Source organism: Globicephala melas, chromosome 14 (genome assembly GCF_963455315.2).
Source record: "Globicephala melas chromosome 14, mGloMel1.2, whole genome shotgun sequence".
In the NCBI taxonomy this organism is placed as follows: Eukaryota; Metazoa; Chordata; class Mammalia; order Artiodactyla; family Delphinidae; genus Globicephala; species Globicephala melas.
Window position 1 is genome coordinate 7,147,284 of NC_083327.1, and position 23,095 is coordinate 7,170,378.

The 23,095-nt window shown below is 39.5% G+C and overlaps 1 protein-coding gene across 4 annotated transcripts in view; it reads right to left on the reverse strand.

Annotated features, from left to right (window-relative positions):
• The window catches only part of COL9A1 (collagen type IX alpha 1 chain), a 68,643-nt gene that overhangs the window by 30,421 nt on the left and 15,127 nt on the right, over positions 1-23,095 (reverse strand). For all 4 annotated transcript variants that reach the window (XR_009558635.1, XM_060283257.1, XM_030859200.2 and 1 more), the window contains 18 exons: positions 21,904-21,957; positions 21,604-21,639; positions 18,934-18,957; positions 18,518-18,571; positions 17,202-17,255; positions 16,528-16,560; positions 15,735-15,791; positions 14,273-14,326; positions 9,966-10,019; positions 8,614-8,667; positions 5,962-6,015; positions 4,522-4,575; positions 4,348-4,401; positions 4,171-4,224; positions 3,311-3,364; positions 2,239-2,283; positions 1,122-1,175; positions 964-1,017 (listed from right to left, as the gene is read on the reverse strand). Coding sequence is in view for 3 of the 4 variants with exons in the window: in XM_060283257.1 (XP_060139240.1) it covers positions 964-1,017; positions 1,122-1,175; positions 2,239-2,283; positions 3,311-3,364; positions 4,171-4,224; positions 4,348-4,401; positions 4,522-4,575; positions 5,962-6,015; positions 8,614-8,667; positions 9,966-10,019; positions 14,273-14,326; positions 15,735-15,791; positions 16,528-16,560; positions 17,202-17,255; positions 18,518-18,571; positions 18,934-18,957; positions 21,604-21,639; positions 21,904-21,957 (897 nt within the window). In the remaining variant the exon portion in view is untranslated. The remainder of the gene's footprint in view (positions 1-963; positions 1,018-1,121; positions 1,176-2,238; positions 2,284-3,310; positions 3,365-4,170; positions 4,225-4,347; positions 4,402-4,521; positions 4,576-5,961; positions 6,016-8,613; positions 8,668-9,965; positions 10,020-14,272; positions 14,327-15,734; positions 15,792-16,527; positions 16,561-17,201; positions 17,256-18,517; positions 18,572-18,933; positions 18,958-21,603; positions 21,640-21,903; positions 21,958-23,095) is intronic.

The window sequence follows — 23,095 nt, forward strand, 5'->3', positions numbered from 1 at the left end:
GCTGCAAAATAGACACATTTATAAATTCACACTAAAAGAAGTCTGGCAGGTTCTCAAAAGATTAAAATAGAGTTATCACACGATCCCCTCGTAGGTATGTACTCAAGTGAAATGAAACAAGTCAACACAAAAACTTGTAGAAAAACGTCCACAGCAGCATTAATCATAATGGTCGAAAAGTGGAAACAGCCCCCATGCCCATCGATGCATGAATGGATGAATAAAACGTGGTACATCCATACAATTGAATACTATTTGGCAATAAAAAGGAATGAAGTACTGATACATGGTACAGCATAGCAGAACCTTGAAACATTATGCTAAGTGAGAGAAGCCAATCATTAAAAACCCCACATACTGCATGATTCCATTTATGTGAAATTTCCAGAAGGGGCAAATCTACAGAAAGTGGATGAGTGGTTTCCTAGGTTTGAGAGGACTGGGTGGGGGCGGGGAAATGTTGAATTGCAAGTGGATCTAGAGTTTCTTTTTGAGGTGATGAAAATGTTTTAAAGTGGACTGTGGTGACGATTGCACAATTCTGCAAATGTACTAAAACTCAGTGGATTGTATATTTAAATGGGTGAATTATATAGTATGTGAATTATACCTCAATAAAGTTGTTTTTTTTAATCACACTAAAATATTTCCTACATCATGGGATGAGAGCAGAAAGGGTCAGCGTGTTTTTTTTTGAATACTTCATTTTTGTTTCTACTTTCTAGGGGAAAAAAAGCATATTGTATATCTAAGTAGCATTCCTGTTCCATTGTTTATCTGGATTCTCACATGTTAAAACGTCAGAAGGCATTCCTGGATGAGTTAGTGGATGAATGAATAAAGGAAGGAAGGAAGGGAGGGAGGGAGGGAGGGAAGGAGGGAGGGAGGGAGAGGCGGGAAGGAAGACCCAGCAAAGCCTGGGGAAGGCACTTTGGGAGGGGTCCACAGAAAAGGAATACTCACAGGGAGGCCCCGAGGTCCTCGGGGTCCCACCTCTCCTGGTGGCCCCTGGCGGCCCTGTTATAAGGAAGGCAGGTAAAGAAAAAGTTAAACTCCCTAATCCTTTGCTTAGTGATTACAACAGGTTACAAGGTATGAAAAGGTAACCTATGGCAACTTACCGGTTTGCCTGAATTCCCCAGTTGACCGGGCTTCCCTGGAGCACCTGTGTTACCCTGAAGGTAAAATACAACATTTAGAGTAATTCAGGCAGTAAATAAGCATAATGATCAACCTGTCTTACCCAGACTGGGTATTTCTTACACTTAAATAGCGTTACTTTCCTGATTTTACATTGAGATGTAAACTCTCTTTCTTGGTGGGTACATCCAAGTTCTTTAGAATTAGGTTAGGATACTGTTTTGTCACTTCCAGAGGCATAATATAGAGGTCAAAAATGTTTAAAAGCGAAGGTCAGATGTCCAAAAATGAAGGTCTTTAGACAGACAAGAATACGAGAGGATTTTTCTTTCTTTACAATATGAATTGTATATGTCTTTCTTCATCATTTCCACCTCTAATACAGTTCCTGGAGCCTTTTTATTGATACCTGACGTTGACACCATTAAAACTGTAAAAGATCGTGCCAACATGAGGAAATAAGGGATGCGCCAGGAAGCTCCAGGGAAAGCAGGTGTCTGGGACCCCACCCACCATCAGTTGCTCATGGTCTGCGTACTAGGGCACATCTCTGCTCAAGACTCCATGAGCCACTATGATCGGAGGCCTGGAGCCGTGTAATCTAACAGTAATCAGTTTCTACGTTATTCACAGTTGATCTATTTTATTTAAAGTAACGCTATATTTTATCCCTTTAACTTTTTCTTTCAACTGTTGTTCTTAAGTGCTCGAATATAAGCACTTAAAACTGATCATTATGTGAACAAAATGCTTAATATCTTTTAGCTTAAGATAAATCATCTTAATAATATGCACTGACATTTTCTATGGCTTTATATCGTCCTCATAGTAAATCGTAAAGAGCAACCAAACTTTCTCTGTTTTACACTGGCAGAGGATGACCCTTTCAAGAAGGTAGTCCGATCAGCAACGCTTTGTCAAAGTACCATTTCTGCAACTGGGAAAGAGATTAGCTTCTGAAGCCTTAAGGCCTTTTTGATTTCTCCTTAAGGTCAAGCATAAAATAAAAGGCAGGTTGGAAATATATAAAATGATACATAAAATATATTAGTAAAAGAATAAAGAAATAGAGAAAAATATTAATTACAAAGTTTTTACCTTTTCACCGGCAACACCCTTTGCGCCAGGAATTCCAGGTATACCCTGAAAGCACGCACAGAGAACTTAGGTTTAATCACCTCCTCTGAGAATCCGTGAGATGCCAAGCCCACTGCATACTGCCGAGGGGCTGGGGGCGTCGTGACAACCTCAAAGTTTTAGAGGGAGATTCTTCCTAGTTCCCCAGTTTGAACAGTTATAGACCTACCCACAGTGGAGAAGGCAACTTAACTGTAACTGGCTTGTTATGTCTGAATACCCTTACAGCAAATTCTAGCTCTAAACTAAAGTTACTTTTCAAGGATGAACTTCCAAATTAGAATCCTATTTTCAGATCAACAGGAGCTCTTCCTGGCATGATTTCACGTGTGGAATACAAAGCAAGGACCTATCAAAAACTCTAAGCCTTAAGTAGAAAAAGAGAATGGCAGGAGAATGCTGGGTCTGAGATTTGGTGCCACTGGGAGGCCTGATTTCTCTGATTATTTTAAGGTTTCAGATATCATAAGAAACCGAGGGCAGCCCTCATCATTACCAAGTATCCCTTTTAACTTGAAATACTTGCCTCCAAAGGGCCAAGAATACACGTGGTATAACCCACGTGAACTTCCAGCCACATTAATGCAGGAAAACACCAATTTGAATAATTCAAAATAGCACACGATCCAACAATGAAATCTTATTATCTCACATCGTTCCCTGAACATCCTCTCAACCTCTTATGGCTCAACCCTGGTACAAGAGCTTCAGAACTGGTTAAAAGTAGGAGGAAGTATAAAGCCTGGACCACAGCTCAGGGTTAGTGAAACGATATAAGGAAGGTTTAGTGAACTCTAGAGAGAGGAGGGATGCAAAATATAAAGTTAAAGCTCAGGGTGGTTACCAGAGAAATAACTAGTTATTCAGAGAAAAAGTACAGAAATGTCAATGTAAAACTGTAAAGATATAAAATGAAAGCATCATTTCTTCTCCAGAACTTATCAAATTACATACAAAACATGTTTCTCCCCCAAGTGCATATCTTCCAAATATGTATATAAACCAATCAACATTTAAATACTCAAATACTTACAGGTAACCCCTGCAACCCTGCTTCCCCAGGAGGTCCAGGTTTCCCTAGTTCACCCTGAAAAAAATTTTTGTTGAATCTGTATGAACTGCCGTCCTTCTTTAAAGAAAAGGAAAGACCAAGACCTTCTAAGTAAAAGGAGTATCCGCACAGCTGACCTTACTTGCACTTTTATAGCATGACCCAGTTCAGGGCGGGGAGATGGGATAGGACTTAGGACAGAAATGCAATCAAAATACATAATTTCCTTCTGCCTACTTTCATCAATGGGGCAATTTTACTGACTTTCTGAAACCAAGCAAACAAACATTCTATTCTAATAATTTTTTTTTTATTGAAGTGTGGTTGATTTAGAATGTGGTGTTAATTTCTGCTGTACAGAAAAGTGACTCAGCTATACACACAGATACCTTCTTTTCATTATTCTTTTCCATTATGGTTTATCTCAGGACACTGGATATAGTTCCTTGTGCTGTACAGTAGGACCTTGTTGTTTATCCATCCTATATATAATAGTTTGCATTTGCTAATCCCAACCTCCCAGTCTGTCCCTCCCCAAACTCCTCCCCTTGGCAACCACAAGTCTGTTCTCTACGTCTGTGAGTCTGTTTTGTGTTTTGTAGATAGGTTCATTTGTGCCATGTTTCAGATTCCACTTGTAACTGATATCATATGGTATTTGTCTTTCTCTTTCTGACTTCTAATAAGTATCTTGAACTGACACTTGATTAAAAAATTAGAAGGAGGAAAAAAGCCAAAACCAGCTCCATAAAAGTCCCAATGGTGTAGTAATGGAAACTCTGTGCTTGGCTGGCCCCGGGCAGGGACGACTCCACCACCTTTAGACTAAATCACACAGCTACCTTTGTTCCCGGCATTCCAGGTATCCCATCCCGGCCGTCCACACCTGGCAAGCCCTAAAGACGCACAAAGAAACACACTGTCTCTTAGAAACACATTCTTCTTCCCTTCAACACTTTCTAAAGTTTTATTAAAATAAGCACTTTGAAAAATGGGCTTGATGACTACAGCTCACGTACCGTGTCGCCCTTGGACCCAGGGAGACCAGGAATTCCTCGAGAACCTTGAGCCCCCTACAGGGTAGAAGGGAGAAGACAGACAAGACACAGTCAATTACCACGTGTACTTAGGTCACATCAAAGAGACCAGCACAACCTGCATGCTCGCGGTGATGAACGCGAATTCAAACTCACTCTGTCTCCCTTGGGACCTGTTTCTCCTAGAGGTCCTCGCCGCCCTTGATCACCCTGTATGAAAATAAAATTGCGTTTAAGTAAACAAAAGTAACTTTTTGATAGACTTTCGAAATTATAAAACACCATCTACGCTGCCTTACTATTGCCCTTTCATCCCAATGGCTTTGCTCTATCATGGATGCCTCAAGAAATCTTTTTATAAAAATTATATGGTCCTCAAAATTGATATTACCATAAAGATAATTGAGACGTACATGTCTATTGATTTCATTGTCAAGGCATAATGCTCTGTGCTCTTTGGATGAATAAGTATAATAAAATTAAGGTCCGCACTGCAGGTAACCTTGACATCCGTAACTATATCTACACATCCTCTAGCCTCATTGACTATCGTGGTGGGTCGAGGTTTGGACGAGTTGCCAACCTTTTCTCCATATTACTTGCTCCCCCAGTCAATAATAATGATTTCTGTCACAATTACCCAACTAATGTTGATATACGGTACAGGCGGTAATAGACGAGAAGAGGTGTCTTCCTAAAATATAGCTTTTGTTGAATTGCTTAACTGCTCTGAGACCTCAAATGGCTTCCTGTTCCTACTGGATCACTTCGGATCGCCCAGATTGGCATCACACACTCTCCATCATGTGCTTCGACCTTATCTATTCAAGTTCATCCTCTCAAAAGGAGCTCTGCACCCAGGCCGTGCCGGCCCTAAGGCAGCACACACCCCCATCACCCCGACAGGGCTTCTTCCCGCCTGTGCCCCGCCTCCCCCCCAGCACGGCTTTGCAGGCCCTCCTTCCTCTCAGGCCCGCTCGGTGCACTACCTCCACCACACGTTCTGGAGGTTGATCTTAAAATGTCATCCTTCAGTTACATTCTGTCCTTCCCACTGGACCTCGATAGTTGGAAATTCTATTTTACTATACCTTTTCTTCTTTTCAATGTGGTGTGAGAGATATTAATGAACAGCTCTTTGGTTTATTTACTTCCAAAACAGGTGTGAGGCCGTCCACAATAAGGACACGTGTGCACACGGCCGTCAGAAGATCAGATAATGAGATCAGAAATCACAGGAGAGAAAAATGACAGAACTACCCAAGAACTTCAAGCGAGAGAGTTTCTGTGACTCTATGCCTCCTAGCAACCAAAGCAAAAGGAAAACGCAGCAAAAGCCTAAAAACTTAACAAGTTGACTGTACTTATGAGAAAAACAAAACCCATAACAAGTCAGAAGAACATTTCTCTGTACAAAAAAGAGATGCTTGTCTTAATTTTAAAATTTTAAATAAATATAGAAACTATTGCCCATTTTTCCACCTTATTCACACGTAAAGACACTTGCACATACACACATACATATAGCAAAAAAGTCTATCATTGATCATTGCGAAAAAATCTATCAGTGGATCCCGTGAAAGGAAAACTACTCACAGGTGCACCAGGGAGACCTTGTGGTCCGGGTTCTCCATCTAAGCCCCGAGCGCCCTGGAAATACACGAGACAAAGAAATGAACTTGAGATCAGCCATGTATGCTAAAGGGCACACCAGTCTTTCTAAAGAACTTCAATAGCCAGATAAAAAGGAGGTTTTGTGTTTTGTAATATACACTCTATTCATCAGTGAACCCGAGGAGTATTTAATCAGAAACCTCAGATGTTAAAACACTGGTTTACATTCTCTCATCCCACCAAAAGTACCTACACCCAATCTTTGATACCACCCTGAATATTTTAAGTTAACAAACACTGCGTCCATTCCTGATTGCTGATATGAGCTACCTGTTTAGAGAACTTGGCAAGCCTACTGGAAAAGGTTTGGTCATCACACTCCAGGGTTCTCAGGATCCCTACAGGAATTCATTGATGGTGAAGACGAAGGGGCCACCCAAACAGTAGCTGCTGTGGACTCCACAGCCACCACACCAGTGGGAGGGATTTCTGGGACTCAAGATCCCCACCCAGACCTAGAATCAGGAGTCCAGCCGTGTGATTCAGAGGAACGAATTGTAATAAGGATTGAAGCATCTCCTCTTCCATCCTGGATAGATGGTAGGTTCAGTATGTGTAAAGTAATTGATCTATTTTCTCCACAAGAGATTTACCCTGCTGAGTGATGATGGCTAAAAACTACAGAGTTTTATAAATCTAATCGTCGTGAAACTATCTCTGTCTTTGTTATCTATTGCACATATCGCCTCCCTATTTTCATTATAAGAATGAAAATGTGATTTGAAAACAAGAATATGGGGTTTTCAGTGCTCTCTACATATGCTGCATGACAAGACACACTCCCCTGTTTAAAACTTCTTCTCCTCTACCAGGGGAACGAGAAGACAGATGGGCACCTGAAGCGAACAAGCCATCTCCTGACAAACAGGCTTGCAAGGAGGAGATGATAAAAGAAATGGAAAACAGTCAAAAGGGTTTTGGGTAAATGTCAGGCCAAGAAAACCAGGTGGATGGTGTCTGCAGTAAGAATTAAAAATTAGAAAACCTTTGCTAGAAGGTTCAGACGTGGGTGGAATCAAAGAAAGAAGCAGAGGCACCACAGAGCCTTGAAAACCTCTGATCCCTAAAACTAGAATAGAGCAGAAGGCGTTCTCCTTCCACCAGTGAAGAAGAGGTTTGGGAGACCTGAAAAAGCCCTTGAAGTCGTCACTCACGTTGCCTGGTGGAAGGAGAGCCAGCCTTCGGTTATAGAAATGGCTTGGACGCTGCCCGTCTCTCTCCCTTTCTCTCTCTCTCTCTCTCTCTCTCTCTCTTATTGCTGTTCAGCACCAGCTCAGACCCTAACTGCTGTTACTAGGTAACCACTCCGCAGGTCTGAATTCACCGGAAGAGCTTTTTTCTTTTTAATGAAAGCAATTGGACAAAAATCAGAGGAAATGAGAAATTTTGAAAACTACCAAGTAGCAAAATACCTCAAATAAAGAGCATATCAAGAACAGTAATTGGTTTCAAAGTGAGGGTCACGTATTTTAGGAAGTGATTTAAACCCAGAAAAAGCAAAAGCCTGTGTATCAGCAACTTCAAAATAAATGGGATTTATTTTTTAATAACAGAAGAGTACACACAGAATGTTCCTTAAGGAAACATGAGTACAGAAATGCAAAATATGTTTTTAAAAATACAGTGTTTTTAGAAAAGAAACCGCATTCTATAGGAAACAGAAGAGGGAGACGGGCACAATGAGAAAACCTAGACAGACAGAGAAAGTGGCTGAAAAAATGAAAGTGATGGAATTATTCATGAAGCAATTCCTTCGATCCACAAAAGTGTGCATCTCTTTATTGAAAAGGTTGAATTTCATTTACTGAGCACCTACAATGTGCCCGTTATCCTTGTCTGGTTGCTAATGAAAGACTCTGTGCTTCCGTGCAGAACAACATGAATTAGCCTCAGAGGTTCTGCAGAGGGTGAGGCGAGGGTCAGGAGGGGTGGTGGGCAAAGAGCCCCGTTTTTAATTCTCTGGAGTCTACAAATGGGCTTTCCTAACAAACTTTCTACAAAGTGCTGACCATTTCCTTAACATCTGAGAGAAGCTAGACACGCCCCCTCCACTCATACACACACACACACACACACACACACACACGCACACACACACGCACACACAGCAAGAAAAATATTTCTGAGCTCATCATGAATGCTCAAGCTTGCGTTGTTATTGCTTCTTCTATTGACTCAGACAAGCCATCCCTGCCCTGCCCTGCCCTCCCCACCAAGGGCAACGCGCCATCCTCAGCTCCACCTCTCCATCCTCTGCTTTTGCCGGGCACTCCAGGTACTGTGTCAGTGTTATCAGTGTCAACTACTGATAAAGAAAAGAGATTAACCGTAACAGCCCTGCTTACTCCTATTTACCCAAAATAATTTAAAATATATAATAATAACAAGTATCCTGTGTATGACTCATTTCTATCATCTACATTTATAACAGAAAGTAAGAACCCAACCAAACATCTACAAAGCACCAAGTAAGAAATAAAAGTGACGTTGTTAAAGATAAGAAGATATTTGAAATGGCCCCAAACGTAAACATTTATGCATTTTGGTAGCATATCATCACCATCATCATCTTACTTTTTCTCCTTTGGCCCCAGTTATGCCCGCGATGCCTCTTAAACCTTGAGCTCCCTGGAAATGTAAAAAAGAGAAGTAAATTCTTTTAGTTGAAGCGCACATTCCTTGATGTCATCACAAAAGCTGATCGAGAAGAAGGATGTTATCATAACCAAAGGTAACACTGAGAAAAGGTGACATTATATTGCAGACAAACTTTCCTGGTTTAGAAGAAAAATCCAAAAGGAATTCTTCTGATGTTAAAACCTTTTTAAAAATTCTGAAGACTTACACAAATCTGGAATCGGAACAATGACTGATGGCAAAAGAGTAGGTATCATTAGCCTCAAAGAATCATGATAAAGCCTTTGACTTTTAACTCACACAGAATACACTGCCACTTTTGCCTCCTTCGTGGTTTGTAACATGGTTACGGGTCACATGATCGTGATTTTAAACCTTGGACTAATTTTTCCCCACCAGTGTGTGCCATCCAAGGCAACAGGTCCCCACAAAAGCTTCTTCCTATAAGTGTAGCTGGGGTCTCCATCATTCACTTGCCATCACTCCACGTTACACCATTTCTACAATAAAAGGCATTCTGAATCCCAATCTGGGGCAGGAGGAAGCCATCTCCTCCCTTCTCGGGCACAGGAGTGGGTAATCCTCAAAATGAGGGTGCAGGGCGTCGATCCTAGGACCCCCTTCAACACTGAGTGTTGTCATTCTTGACTGTCTGGACCCACAGCAGCAGATGCCGTAGAGATGCTCCCTGGGGAGAAGCAGCGGGCAGACGCCCCATCAGGAAAGCGGGGTAGTCACTTCCGGGCAACTTGCTAACTGTCCACAATGGCTTAGGATAAAGTAGCTCTAGGCTAGTCATTTCCCCGTGCTCTCACTGCAGAAAAGGGGGCATCTCCAACTGTTTGTTTTACATCCAGGTCAGTCCCGGTTCTCTGTAGATCAATTAGGAATGGCCTGAAATACACATGGCCAGGGTGATCCAGTCAGGACACAAAGTGAGATCTGACCAAATCAGAATAAAGCCGCTCATTCTTGTGGGGCTTATTTTCTGACTCTGAAGGTAATTCAAAAAAGAATTCCAAAAATATTTGGGTCAATAGCAGAGACATGAGAATGACATGTGTTGTCTCCCGAGCTCGTGCATAAGTGTTCCAAAAAGCATACTTTTTACAAATCTTGCATTCCTTGACAGATGCTGTATATTTAAAAAATGAAAAACTGTGAATTTTACAGAAATATTTTGGCATATCCTCTCCCAAATCCCAGAAGTTCAGCAAGCAGTAATGATATCCTCCAAAGATCACCAGGGTCCCGCAACATAGTTAAGTACGTTTCTAAAAATACTTCACCGGAGGTCCTTGAGCTCCAACCTGTCCAATTCCGCCCTGGTCTCCTTCTTCACCCTGAAAAAACAGAGAGAAGGGCACCAAATGGACACTGAAATGGGCTCGGTCTAACTTGGCACGTGGTAAGTTCATCTGGCATCTCCTGAATTAGTCTACTATACTTGCTTAAATTATTTTATATGAGTAGTCCATATTAATTGCAGAACATTCAGAAAATACAGAGACGCATATAAATAAAGTCACCCAAATCCCACCTTTCCACTATAAACACCAGTAACATTTTGGATGCTATCCTTTCAAAGCTTTTCTAAAGAGAGAGAGAGGAGGGGAGGGAAAGAGGAAGAGGGGGAGAGAGAGAGGGAGTGTATGCATTCATGTTCTAAGTATGTGTGTTGTGGGTGTATTATTAAGAAAGTGTGATCACACTATGCAAACTTTTCCTTAAACTATAATATTTTAAATTATGGTTTTCATTTTAACTTTTTCTTTATAGTTTTTGTACCATGCACAGTTTTTTTTTTTTAATTGTACTTAAATCTAAATCTGTCTTTTCTTCCATGGCTTCTACCTTTGATGGTGCTCGGAAAAGCCTTCTCTGACACCCCCAAAATATATGAATATTCATCTATATTTTTCTTCTAGTAATTTTATAGTTCATTTCTTACATAGAAATTTTTAGTTATCAGTAATTTATTTTTATGTAAATATAGAGTAGAAATCTATTTTTTTCCTGATAACTGGCACTCTATCCAATATCACTTATTGAATAATAGATTCTCTCCACCCAGGCTGCAAAATTCATCTTTAATGTATGTTAAATTGATAAATATACTTGTTTCTGGACTTCCTTCCTATTCAGCTATACTGTTCTGCTGTATGATGTTGTCAATACCATAATGTTTTAATTATCGAAATTCTATAATACATTTTAATCTCAGGTTGGGAGAATTCCTTTACCTTTATTTTTCATTTATAATTACTCTTATTTTCAGATTTTCTTAAATGTTTACCCTTCCACATGAACTTCGGAATTGTTGGGCGAATCTTCACAAAAACACTGCTTGCTTTGTATTAGGACTTCATTAAATTAATAGATTGTAGAGAGAGAGTTAGAATCTTCACAATACTGAGTCTTTCCATCTCAGAACTCAGTGTGTCTTCATATTTAGTCAAAACGTTTTCTTTTTCTTTCCACCAGTAAAGTTTTTTTCTTTTCATTTTGTTGAATACTTCTTAAGTTTGTTCTAAAGTATTTTGACTACCTGGTGGCTATTGCCAATGGAATCTTCTTCCATTATGTTTTTTAACTAATTATTGGTTTAACTTTTTGATACTAATTTTATAATCTCTGATATACTTTAAAATGTTAGGATATTCTAAACAGAAATCCAACTACTGTTTCTTACAGAAAGATTCCTTTATGGACTCTGGGAAAAAAGTTATTTTCTCTCTGACAAAGGTTTTGCTTTTCACAATAGATATACTGTTTTACATTTTCTGTGGTAATGAATAACTTAAATTGTGAAATTCATCATGAGAAACATTCTTAGTTTTTGATATTTGTTTATAATGGTAGATTAAAATCCAGTTCTATTGTTTATTACATGTTTCAATTCACCCATTTTCCTACTCCACATGCTATACTTTATACATAGAAGTTTTTGCACACAAACACACACACACACACACACACGCAAAGAAATACAAAAAATTTAGTAGCAGTGTTAATATAGAACATTTGGGCATCTAGTGCAAAGAACTAGGCTATACCTAAGTAATTTACACTTGATGTTTGAATGAACTCTGAGAGTCTTACATAGTGGATCTTTGTCTCATAATTATATTCAGATTACATTCCATCAGAACATAAGATTGACAGTGGAGGGAGATGGTCCTAATGGGAAAGCCAGTGAATAAGCTAGTTTATGGAGCGGACAATCAACACATGTGTATGATTAAATACTACTTGTATTTCCCCATGTAAGTACAAAAACAACAGTGATTGTAATTTTTCATTAGCAGGTTTTGGGGTATTTTCCCATAGATTCTTGATAAACCTTGGAGTAATGTATTTGACTGAAATATTTCACCAGCAGATGAATAGCACACAATAACTAATCTATAACCACAAAGCTAAATGACAAATTTAGGAATAGCAACTTATTACCGTTTTACTGAAAGATTTTTGACTATTCATTCTTATCTTTATAAACAATTTTTTAAATCTTCATTAATTAATTTGTAGAGTAAACTCAAGGCAGAACTGTGAATCTGAAAGCTAACTTCAGACCCCTATAGTCTCATAATTCTTCATCTTTCTGCTTTCAGTTTACAGTTAAAAGCATCTATTAGTCCTTTCAAGTTTCATTGTTCAAGGAGCTATCTTATCTTCATAGGCCGATTTTCAAAGACACCACTGAAAGTGTTAAGTGACATAAACATGTGAAATAAATTAAAGGAGTTTTCAACAACTTTTAATGAAAATTTTGGCCAGTTACCTAACACACCAAACAATTTGCAGGTTCCCCAATGAAGACCAAACCAAATTTGAAAGTCCAGATCACTAACTTGTATAGGTCTCAAAAATGCTAGTTTCGCGGGAGAGTGGAGAGACACTCTGACTGACAGGTCCATTCCCAAATCCCATGGGATGGGGAAGTGGAAGTTCCCCCAAGAAAAGAGGTCACCCCAAAAAAAAGAAAGGGATGCAGGGCATCAAAAATAGCAGAAGTCTACTAAATCTGCTTTATTATACATATTACCTCCTGAATATTTGGTGTCATTTAATATTCCTACACACTTGTTTCTGAGGTTAGATGATAGTCTATTATATGGGTACGTCATACTTAATTTAGCCATATTGGACATTTTTCATTTCTGTGCCCTTAGCGCTTAGAATAAACCCTGGCACATAGTGGGTACTTAATAAATATTTGTTGTTTTTTTTAAATTACGAATTGAAAAATTCAATGGAGGAATGAGCACACAGAGAAATTTCCAAAGTACTTGATTTTTTTTTCTATTTTCTCCAATTTGACATCAAGAATCCAGCTGTTATATGCCAGATAAATAAAATGCCTTAACTATTCAGAGCCTAAGTAATAAAAGACTTTTTAAATGCATGTTCATACTGTAATAAGGTACTGGAAATTGGCTTATTTATCCTCATTATCTGAGATTGTTCAACAGCTTTACCTAAGGAGTTCAAGAATATTAATGCCTGGGAATTCCCTGGCGGTCCAGTGGTTAGGACTCCGTGCTTTCACTGCCGAGGGCCCAGGTTCGATCCCTGGCCGGGGCAATAAGATCCTACAAGCCCTGCGGCACGGCCAAAAAATAAGGAATATTAATGCCTGCCTGAAGGTATTAATAAATTGCCTCTCAAGCTCTTAACTTCTAAAGAAAAAGACTTCTGCCATCCAATAATGGTGTAGAAGGACATATTCAACAAAGTCTAGAAGACCCACATTGATAAGAACAGTTTGACTTTGTAAAATATCATGGAATTAACCGGAACTAAAATTCTACCGTACAAGAAGTCAAATTCTTAGTTACTCTAAAGAGATTTCATCCTAATGGATGAAAAGAAAAGGCAAATAGGTCACCTTGCTTTAAATTTCAGCCTTGGATTTTCCGTAGGACATGCCAGCCCCAATGCAAGTTGTGCTGTGGATTTCAGTTTCTACCCAGAATATAATATAAGTGCCAATTGCTAACTTCCAGATTACTCAAAATCTAAGTTACACTGAAATTAGGTCAGAAACAGATAAATTATTTCAGAACTTAAGATGAGAGGCTATGAGCCAATTACCAACTTCCCTGTTTGCTAGTCTCAGCAACACTTGTCATGAAATTTTACTCCTGTCATAAAAATTTTGCTTAGTGGAGTGGAACAACCAGCTAGAATAACACTTGACTATCAAAACCATCAAGGAAAAGAGCTGAGTGTGACTGATTTGAAAAGGAAAGCAAGGGGTAGCAATACAGGAAAGAATGAAAGTATATGGCGCTTTCTTTGTTCTTTTTTTTGTAACTGAACAATGTTAGAATATGATGCTTAATCAGAATATTAATGCATCTACTGAGAACTTGTTAATCATCACTGGAAAAGGAAGGGTAAAATAGTATGCTTTTATTATCCCTTATAATTCTTTTTTTTTTTTTTTTTTGTGGTACGCGGGCCTCTCACTGTCGTGGCCTCTCCCGTTGCGGAGCACAGGCTCCGGACGCGCAGGCTCAGTGGCCATGGCTCACAGGCCCAGCCGCTCCGCGGCATGTGGGATCTTCCCAGACCGGGGCACGGTCCTTACCTTGTGACCTTGTCTTCCAGGTTCACCAATCTCTCCTTTAGCCCCTTTATGACCCTAACAAATGCAAAAGTACATAAGTACAGAAATAAATAAATAGACAAGCAAACAAACGTGTTGAGTTTGGCACAGAAAGTGGTCAGAAGGCTCACGAAATGACCTTGCTCCCCCCAAATCTATGTCCATAGGCTGCTAGCCGAAAGGTTATGTCAGAGAAATGACAGCCTTAGAAGACCTTAATAACACCATGTGGGCTACATGACCACAGTATATAATAAATATCAGTTTCAGTTAATAGACAAACTCTGTTCGAGAATAGCAAACACCCCGTTACCTAGTTCAGCCACTGGGCAATGACTCACTGCCAGCCGGTCCCTAACCCTCCCCCCTCAGCTCCCTCCCACAGTTGGGCGAAGGGCATGGAGTCTTCTCCAGCATCACTAACTCGCTCTCCAGAGGTGACGGCTGACACACCCAACGGGCTACTCTCTGCTCTCTGGAGGCTCCCCTGAAAACCTCTGCTTCCTCTGTGCCCATCTCCTTCCTGGAAGCAGAAGAAGGGCTTCCCCAGACACACGACTTTCTGCCTCTTCTTGTACACAGTTTAAGTGCAGGTGACAAGCTATAAGCGGCAGCCCGTGAAGGTTGCAGAACATGTGCAGAAATCCTCATCTTTCACTGTCAAGCCACCTGTTCTAAGCATATGTGCGCTTCGGGTCAGGGACATGGGGCAAGTGTGAAATAAACATTCTGAAATTAAGTCTGTCAGAGCTTCCTTCCTCAGAACCTTTCTTGTACCAAGGGTGCAAGTCTCTGTGAAAAACAAGACACCAAGCCAGGCCCAAGTCTTCTGCAGTTATGGGAACCCACCAAAGCTAACCTCCACGAAAATCACAGTGGGAAACCCAGGGCCTTGGAGCCTTTGAGATCTTTGGCAGAACTTCCCTGGTCTGGACTAGAGAGAGAAAGCCATTTAACCCCAGCTTTTGGTATTTATTCTCTTATTTTTATGGGCAATTTTGAAGTAGTTATGATGGCAGAGTGAGAGAAAAACACTTTTGGAAAGTCTCTTTTCTTCTCTATTTTGCACAGTTTTTCCAATTCTTTTTAACTAAACCAGTTTCACATACATCATGTGTACCGTCCCTGGCTCGCATCTCTCATCACTGGAGCAAACTTCTGAACCTTCATTTGGTGTTGTAGGGTCCCTCCATTCAATACATTTCACTGGTATTTCTTCCCTGAACAGCACTGAATAATCAAGCATCTGTGTCTGTCAGGGTACCAGCGGGAATCTCCAGGACTGTATAAGGACCACAGAATAAGCGACACAGACTTTCCCAATCCATCAAAGTGGGCACTCCGCACCAGAAAGGCCAGTGCTTCAAGGAAAGGCTCTCCTTTTCCTGTGGATAATACTCTTGAAAACAGAAAACAGAATACAGCATGGAAACTATTCTCTTACCCTCATGCCCGGCAGGCCTGGATATCCAGAGCGGCCCGGTGGACAGGAACTGGGACACTGCCCGAGAGACAGAGAGACAGTAAACCAGAGCTTCTACTTTATGACAAAATGGTACCTCCTTTAGGAGTCCAGCTACAGAACCCCAATTCAATTATATTCATGAAATAACTCTGACTAACCCCTTTCCTTTTTTATTCTTTTATTTTTAAACTTGGAAATATTCCTAGCTTACAGAAAAGTACAGAGAACATAACAAACCCTTTCCCCACATATCCGCCACCCAGATTTAATGAATGTTACTATTTTGCCATATTTACTTCAGATTTAACTTGTTAAAGAAATAAAATGATTGCAGACAGGCCACTGTCCCAGGACCTGACCTCTGTCCCCTCCCACCTGCCCCCCACTCCAACAGCTCTGTCCTGAGGGTCACGTCCCCCCAACAAATGGACCAAAATTGCATTTAGTGCAGTTTTCCTACATCGTTTGAATATTAGTCTATAAGGAAAACAAGTCTCAGAGCGGATTGTTTGACTTCTGGTGAAAAAGCATGCCTTAGTCATAAAGTAAAAAGATTATGGAAAAAAAGGTATTTCTATAATGAAAAACGGTTTTTCTGAGTGTACACAAGCGACCAGTTCACCAGTCCGGCCGACTGCTCTGCTATCTGAGTAAAGTAAAAGACAGAAATACAACATATTCCAGTGAGGTCCTTTTAAAGAGAATTCACCTTTTAAAGAGAATTCCTGGTCTTTGACCTAAACTGTACTTTGTTCAAAGGAAAACGTCTTACCAATGGATCTCCGTCATGAAAGCCAATTGTTCCCTAAAGTAAAGAAAATACTAAAGTTAAGAATATAGTGAAACATTTTAATTCAAACTACTAACAACAGAAAGTTCATTGGACAAAAATACAATCAGTGTACTTGTTCAATAACCTATACGGAATAAATAGCGTATAATACGCTAACATTCTAAAAACTTGACCTGGCCTCTTCTGTTTGGAGAAAACTAAATTGCAGTAGATTATTTCTTTCAGGGGACTGAAGGGAAATAAAATGAGAGAATAGAAAATATGGAGAACTCTAAATCGTAAATTAAAAATAAGGATAATCTCCTAATTAACTGCATTTTTAAAGTACTTAACTGTAAATCCTTCGTAAAAACGAGTTCCTTTGAAAATGTTCCCTTTATATGTCCAAGGTTTGAACATTTGAGAAACCACAAGCCTCAAAGCACTTCAAATACAATCAGTAAACCAGTCCCCGTGAAAACCATCTTTTAAATTATTGTGATTTCTCTACTGTTCTGGCCTAAAAAGACCATGCTCTGAGTGAGTGAAAAAATCATAGCCATTCTGGAATTTTAGGACAATGACTTGACTTAAAGGTACTTCCATTTTTGGTTCTTAGGTTTCTTTAATCCCAACCCTCAGGCACAGAGAAATTCAATCTTCAAAGAACTTACGCTGGGTCCCGGGGGACCAGGGGGGCCCGGTGGTCCTCTTCTCCCAGGGTCACCCTAAGTTATTTGAAAATTGTGACACAGTGGTTATACACATGTCAAAACATAGTGCGTAAAACTGGCGAGGCATGAGAAACTGACATTCCTAGAAACACTGCAGAGCTCAGCCTGCATGGACCTGCCACCAAAATCGATGGGGGACCCACAACCCAACTACCTCCACAAAGCCAGAAGAATAAAGGAGTTCCGGTCTCACCAAAGTAGTAAGACAAGGCAGAGGGAGACTTGGGCGAAAAAGCCAGTCCTTCTCTATAGGATGATCACTTTATCTACTCTGCAAACAAACTGGAAACACTACGTACTTCTCTAGTTGATTATCAGGGGAACCAGGACAGCCAACACTGCTGATGCTGCCCAGCTAACAGCAGCAAGGAAGGCTTGCGCCTGCCTGAAGCTGCAACAGGGAAGGTCGTCACCTCTGCAGGGCCAGCCACCCCTGGGGCTCTTCACCCAGAAGCTATCCCTCGGTCTGTCACTGCACGCTCTTGCCATTGGGACGGAAGGTCAAGATGGCTGAATTCAAATAAGCCATTCAGATGAAAATGGAGTCCAGTTAGACTTATTATCCAGAGTTGACTCCTGGCGCATCTTTTCCTTCCTAATGTTCTATCATAAGAAGTCAAAGGCATCTGACAATCAATTTTACAATCATTTCATATTCATTCATCATTCACTAAATAAATTTGTCAAACAGTAGCACCTACAGCCTCTCCGTGGATTTACTATTACCTATCGTTCAGAGAACGTCAATGATTCAACGTTTTTTGAATATTTATTGAATATGAACATCAAACACATTACCAGCAATTTCTTCCATGAAGTTCAGCTCTTTACTGACTAAAGTTAAGTTCTGTCAGTTCGATTATGATTTCATGATCCTAACATACGTGTACATGGTAGTAATTTTAGACTATTCACTTCATTTCCTGCAGAGAGACTAATAAAAGAGACACTGGACCCCAATCCTGGCTGAGAGTCTGTAAAGCGAAGGTGACACTTCTCCACTTGATCACTAATTCTAGAATTTGGGAAGAAAAGTTTAGCTGAAAACTTCAGGGAAAAAATTTAAATCACTCTACAAAAATGAGGGGGTATTATCACCCTGGTCTTCATCAATATTATAAACTGGAATGAAATTCATCTGCCGTTTCTTGGATTTGCAGGGGGAAGCATACAGCTAGGGCGATGAGCCTTCCCTAGTAACATCTTCGGTTAAATCAGCAAATGTCTGTCAATGCACTGTGTGTGCGTGTACTCACAATTGGTCCAACACGGCCAAGCTCTCCGGGGAGGCCTGCTCCCCCAGGAGGACCCTGCAGTCAACAAATTAAAGGGACACGGTGATTTACGAATGTTTTTACAATCTATGACAAGCGATATCAAGTACGATAAGCTGACTTAGAATTACGTATCTGAGCTAGATTTGGTTTCCAACGAGAAATTTGGACCAAATTTTAATTGCTTATATAGAAATTAATTAAATTAACAGAAATTCCTTAAATTAATAAAATACTTTTAGCAGAATAGGGGTGCTGTCATAGTAGTCCCGTAAGATCATTCAGGTAGGACACTATAAACGCCACTGGGTACAGTGTTAGCTGGAGAGTAGGGTCGGGATCTGAGAAACGGGCCATTTTTGTAGACTATGTAAAACAAACCAAGAGATAATACTTACAGGAGGTCCAGGAATACCACGGCCCTAAAAGATTAAAATAAAAGTTGTTACGGTACGTCACCCATACTTAGTGTAAATACAGACACAGAAATAACTCAGTTCAAAAATAAACAATAGGGCACTAAGATCCCGCATGCCACAGGGCAACTAAGCCCACGCGCCACAATTAGAGAGCCCGCATGCCACAACTAGAGAAGCCTGAGTGCCGCAACGAAGAGCCCATGTGCCGCAACTAAGACCCAAAGCAGCCAAAATAAATAAATTAATTAATTAATTTAAAAAAATAAATAAAGTTTATCACTAAATAAACATAAGATGTTCATTCTACAGAAAGGACTGGGTAAGGAAAAGCAAACACGGCTCTACTTCTAAAGGAAGAAATTTGCTTCAGCTCCTCAAATATTCTTTTGACATCTAAGCTAACCAGTAATATTTTTTCCAAAATTTTTTTAAAGAAAACCAAGATACCGTTACTCACAAAGAGGCACAACCAGACTTTTTCACATTCTTTTCCATTGTAGGTTATTACAAGATGATGAATATAGCTCCCTGTGCTATGCAGTAGGTCCTTGTTGATTTTCTATTTTGTATGTAGTAGTTTGTATACACTAATCCCAAACTCCTAATTTATCCCTCCCCCTCTTCCCCCTTTAGTAACCATAAGTTTGTTTTCTATGTCTGTGGGCCTATTTCTGTTTTGTAAATGAGTTCACTTGTATCATGTTTTAAATTCTGCATATAAGTGATATCACTTGTCATGTTTTATAAGAAACCTACATTAAAAGCAATACAATACTGCTTTAAAGTTTCTAATGTGATATTTGGAAGTTCCCCAAACTTCCTCTCCCTAGTTTAGGAGAGAACTTCCTAAAGTTCTCTCCCTTTAGCACAGAGGGGCGGGGGAGAAGAAAAGGGTTTAGAAACACACCCTTCGACAGGTAGGGCTATATGCAGACACCAAATCCATTAGATACTGAAAATGAAACGGTGTCACTCATGAAATAACCTCCAATGGATCCTAATTTAGTATGCTGAATTTTATTTTAGAGCTGGTCACCCCATCTCACACTCCTTTACATTTTCTATCTCTTGAGCAACACCGAACTGCGTGTAATCAAGGGTTGAAACCACGCCTTCCGCAGCCTCGCAGCCTGGATTCCAAGCACAGGGCCTAGTACATAAGAAGCTCTAGTTCTACGCTTGTTGAACTTAATAAAACTGAGCATCTGCTACCTAGAGCCCCTATTCTCTCTATGCTTTCCGGGGTCAGTCTCCCGGCCTTGGGTTTCCTCTCCTCTGTTGGCTTGAATCCCTTGTATTCATAACTGTCTCTGATACCATATTCCTGATAGCTTATACTTCCAGACCTCCTTTTCTAAAATATCCTTATATGAAGCACCCAGTGGAATCAGTGCACATCCTCTGATAATGATATTATTTTTTAACATCTTTATTGGGGTATAATTGCTTTACAATGGTGTGTTAGTTTCTGCTTTATAACAAAGTGAATCAGTTATACATATACATATGTTCCCATATCTCTTCCCTCTTGCATCTCCCTCCCTCCCACCCTCCCTATCCCACCCCTCCAGGCGGTCACAAAGCACGGAGCTGATCTCCCTGTGCTATGCGGCTGCTTCCCACTAGCCACCTACCTTACGTTTGGTAGTGTATATATGTCCATGCCTCTCTCTCGCTTTGTCACAGCTCACCCTTCCCCCTCCCCATATCCTCAAGTCCGTTCTCTATTATTTCTAATTATTTAGGCAGCCACAACAAGTATGAATTTCACATGAGCAGTATGTTTTAATGATAAGTGGGACTTTTTTTAAGCGATTCTTTGAAAAATTACTTCTATTTGAACATTTTAATATGTGGATCAATTTGGGGAATAAATGTTCTGTTTGGCAATACCAAAGTAATCAATAAGTTATTTCATTATCAGAGACCTAGAGGTTTGATAAATTTCACTAAATCTTAAAAAAAAGGCATCTCTATAAGATGTTGAGCTCTGAGCTGAAAATATGGGAGAAAGGCCAGCAAGATATTCACTTCTGCAGATAGACTTATAATGGAAAAGTTGACAGACACTGAAATAAGGCAAAGAAAACAGTGAGAATAGAAAACAAGGAGGAAAAATACAGATTCATGACAAGAACAAAAGAGGAATGAAGAGCAGAATAGAAAAAAAGATAGCAGCCTGAGAACCCAGTTCTCTTGTAGACTGAAATAACACAAGTCTGCCAGATTGTGCAATGTAGAAAAAGACTTGCCAGGGAACCAGGTGGGTGATGATATCTGACATATCTGACAGCCAATATTTCATTAGAGATAAAACCAGTTGTGAAGAAAGTGGTGTGATGCCCAGGTCTAAACACTGAATACTTAGATTTGCTGTTGTTATGCAAGAAACATTTTCCATCAGTGGGGACAGAGAGGGGGATGTCTATTGGGAAACGCTACCTGCAAACAGATGTATGTATTTTACACCATACATTCAAATTGCTCTAAAATTTCTCTACTCATAGTCAGAATGCTTATCACAGCAGATAAGTCATAAACTCCTTTGTGATGTGTATTATGTAGAAAACTACATTGAAAAATTTCACAGTGGCAGAATTTTACCTAAAGATAGGAGATTATCAACCACGTCACTTTACATTTACTTACTGGAAATCCACGAGGTCCCGGCACGCCAGGTTCTCCCTAAAAATAAAAATAGCTCCATTGTACTTAGCTTTTAGCAGAATGAATATGTAAGTATGCAAACTGGGTAAATATTGAGATCATTACAACACTCCATCTTGGTGTTTCGGATGTAATTTAATTCAACTGAAACACGATTTTAGTTGAACAAGTGTATTTCAGCTACTTCACAACTAATCTGTTAGTTGATATGGAAACACCACAATGAAATTATGCTTCCACACTTAATTAATACCAGCAATTAATACCAGGTGGCTAACTTACTTTCTGTCCTCTCGGTCCAACAGAGCCAGGAGATCCATTAGGTCCCGTTAATCCCTAATAAAGCAAGATGATGTTAGAACTAATACAGCATCCTTAGGCAAACCACTAAGTGGATAATTTTGCTTAATTTGTTAATTATATACAGGATGGTTGCCTAAATATTTGTAAAGAAATACCTTTGCATATTCTTTCTGAAAGCTAATGTTTAAGATCTGCCTGTTAGTTACTTTCTGTTGATATAAATTCTATCCTATTCCTAACTTCCTGCTAAATGCATTGTTTCTCACAGGGTTCAATAATTTAGTACTTTTGTCTCTTCTTTGAAAAATGCAAACTAATAGTTACAGTGTTCTAATAGGTAAGTCTGATACGACGACAGATCTTGTCTCTGCCATTTAGCCATATTTATGTACCTCTTTGACTTCGTTTATAAAACAAAAACACTGTATGTCTCTGTAGCTTTTGAATCACGTCTTGAGAGTTAAAAATGTTCCTTCAATAGTAATTAAAACTAATCCATCGCATTATTGCCTTAGAGCCGTCTAAAGGTCTCTAGTCATCTTAGCAATGATGACTGCTTATGGAATACATTAACTTCTAAATTTGAATCACTTGAGAGCATGTATGTTTCTAGGTTATCTCCCTTAGTAAAATGGCTATTATTAAGTATACATTTTCATATGTGCCACTCAGTATGTAGAACTTAAGTCAGTTACTGAAAATTAATAGGGAAAATGACAATGTTTGGAAGTGATGCTTTAATAGCCGCTTTAGCTTTACATATGATGGTTATAACTGTGTTTCACAGTAATTGACTTAATAGATATCAAAGCATGATAACACCACGTGTACATCCAAATTTCCACATCAGGTAAGGATGCATTTTTATCTTTGTAATTTTTTCTTTACTTTTAGATGTTGTCATTTATAATGTAATCTTGAAGGGAACACCTTGCTAAAGACATATGTATATGTGTATCTATAGATGTATACATACATATATGTACATATACATATATGCATGCATATACAATATAAATACCTTATAAAACCTATACATTATCAAGATTTTGAAAAAGGCTAAAATGATATTAATTGAGGGATGGATTCCTTGAAAATATGAAAGCCCTACTTAAAAATAATCACCAAAATCCATATTTAATCTGTCCTAGTCTGCATAAATATCAGTAAG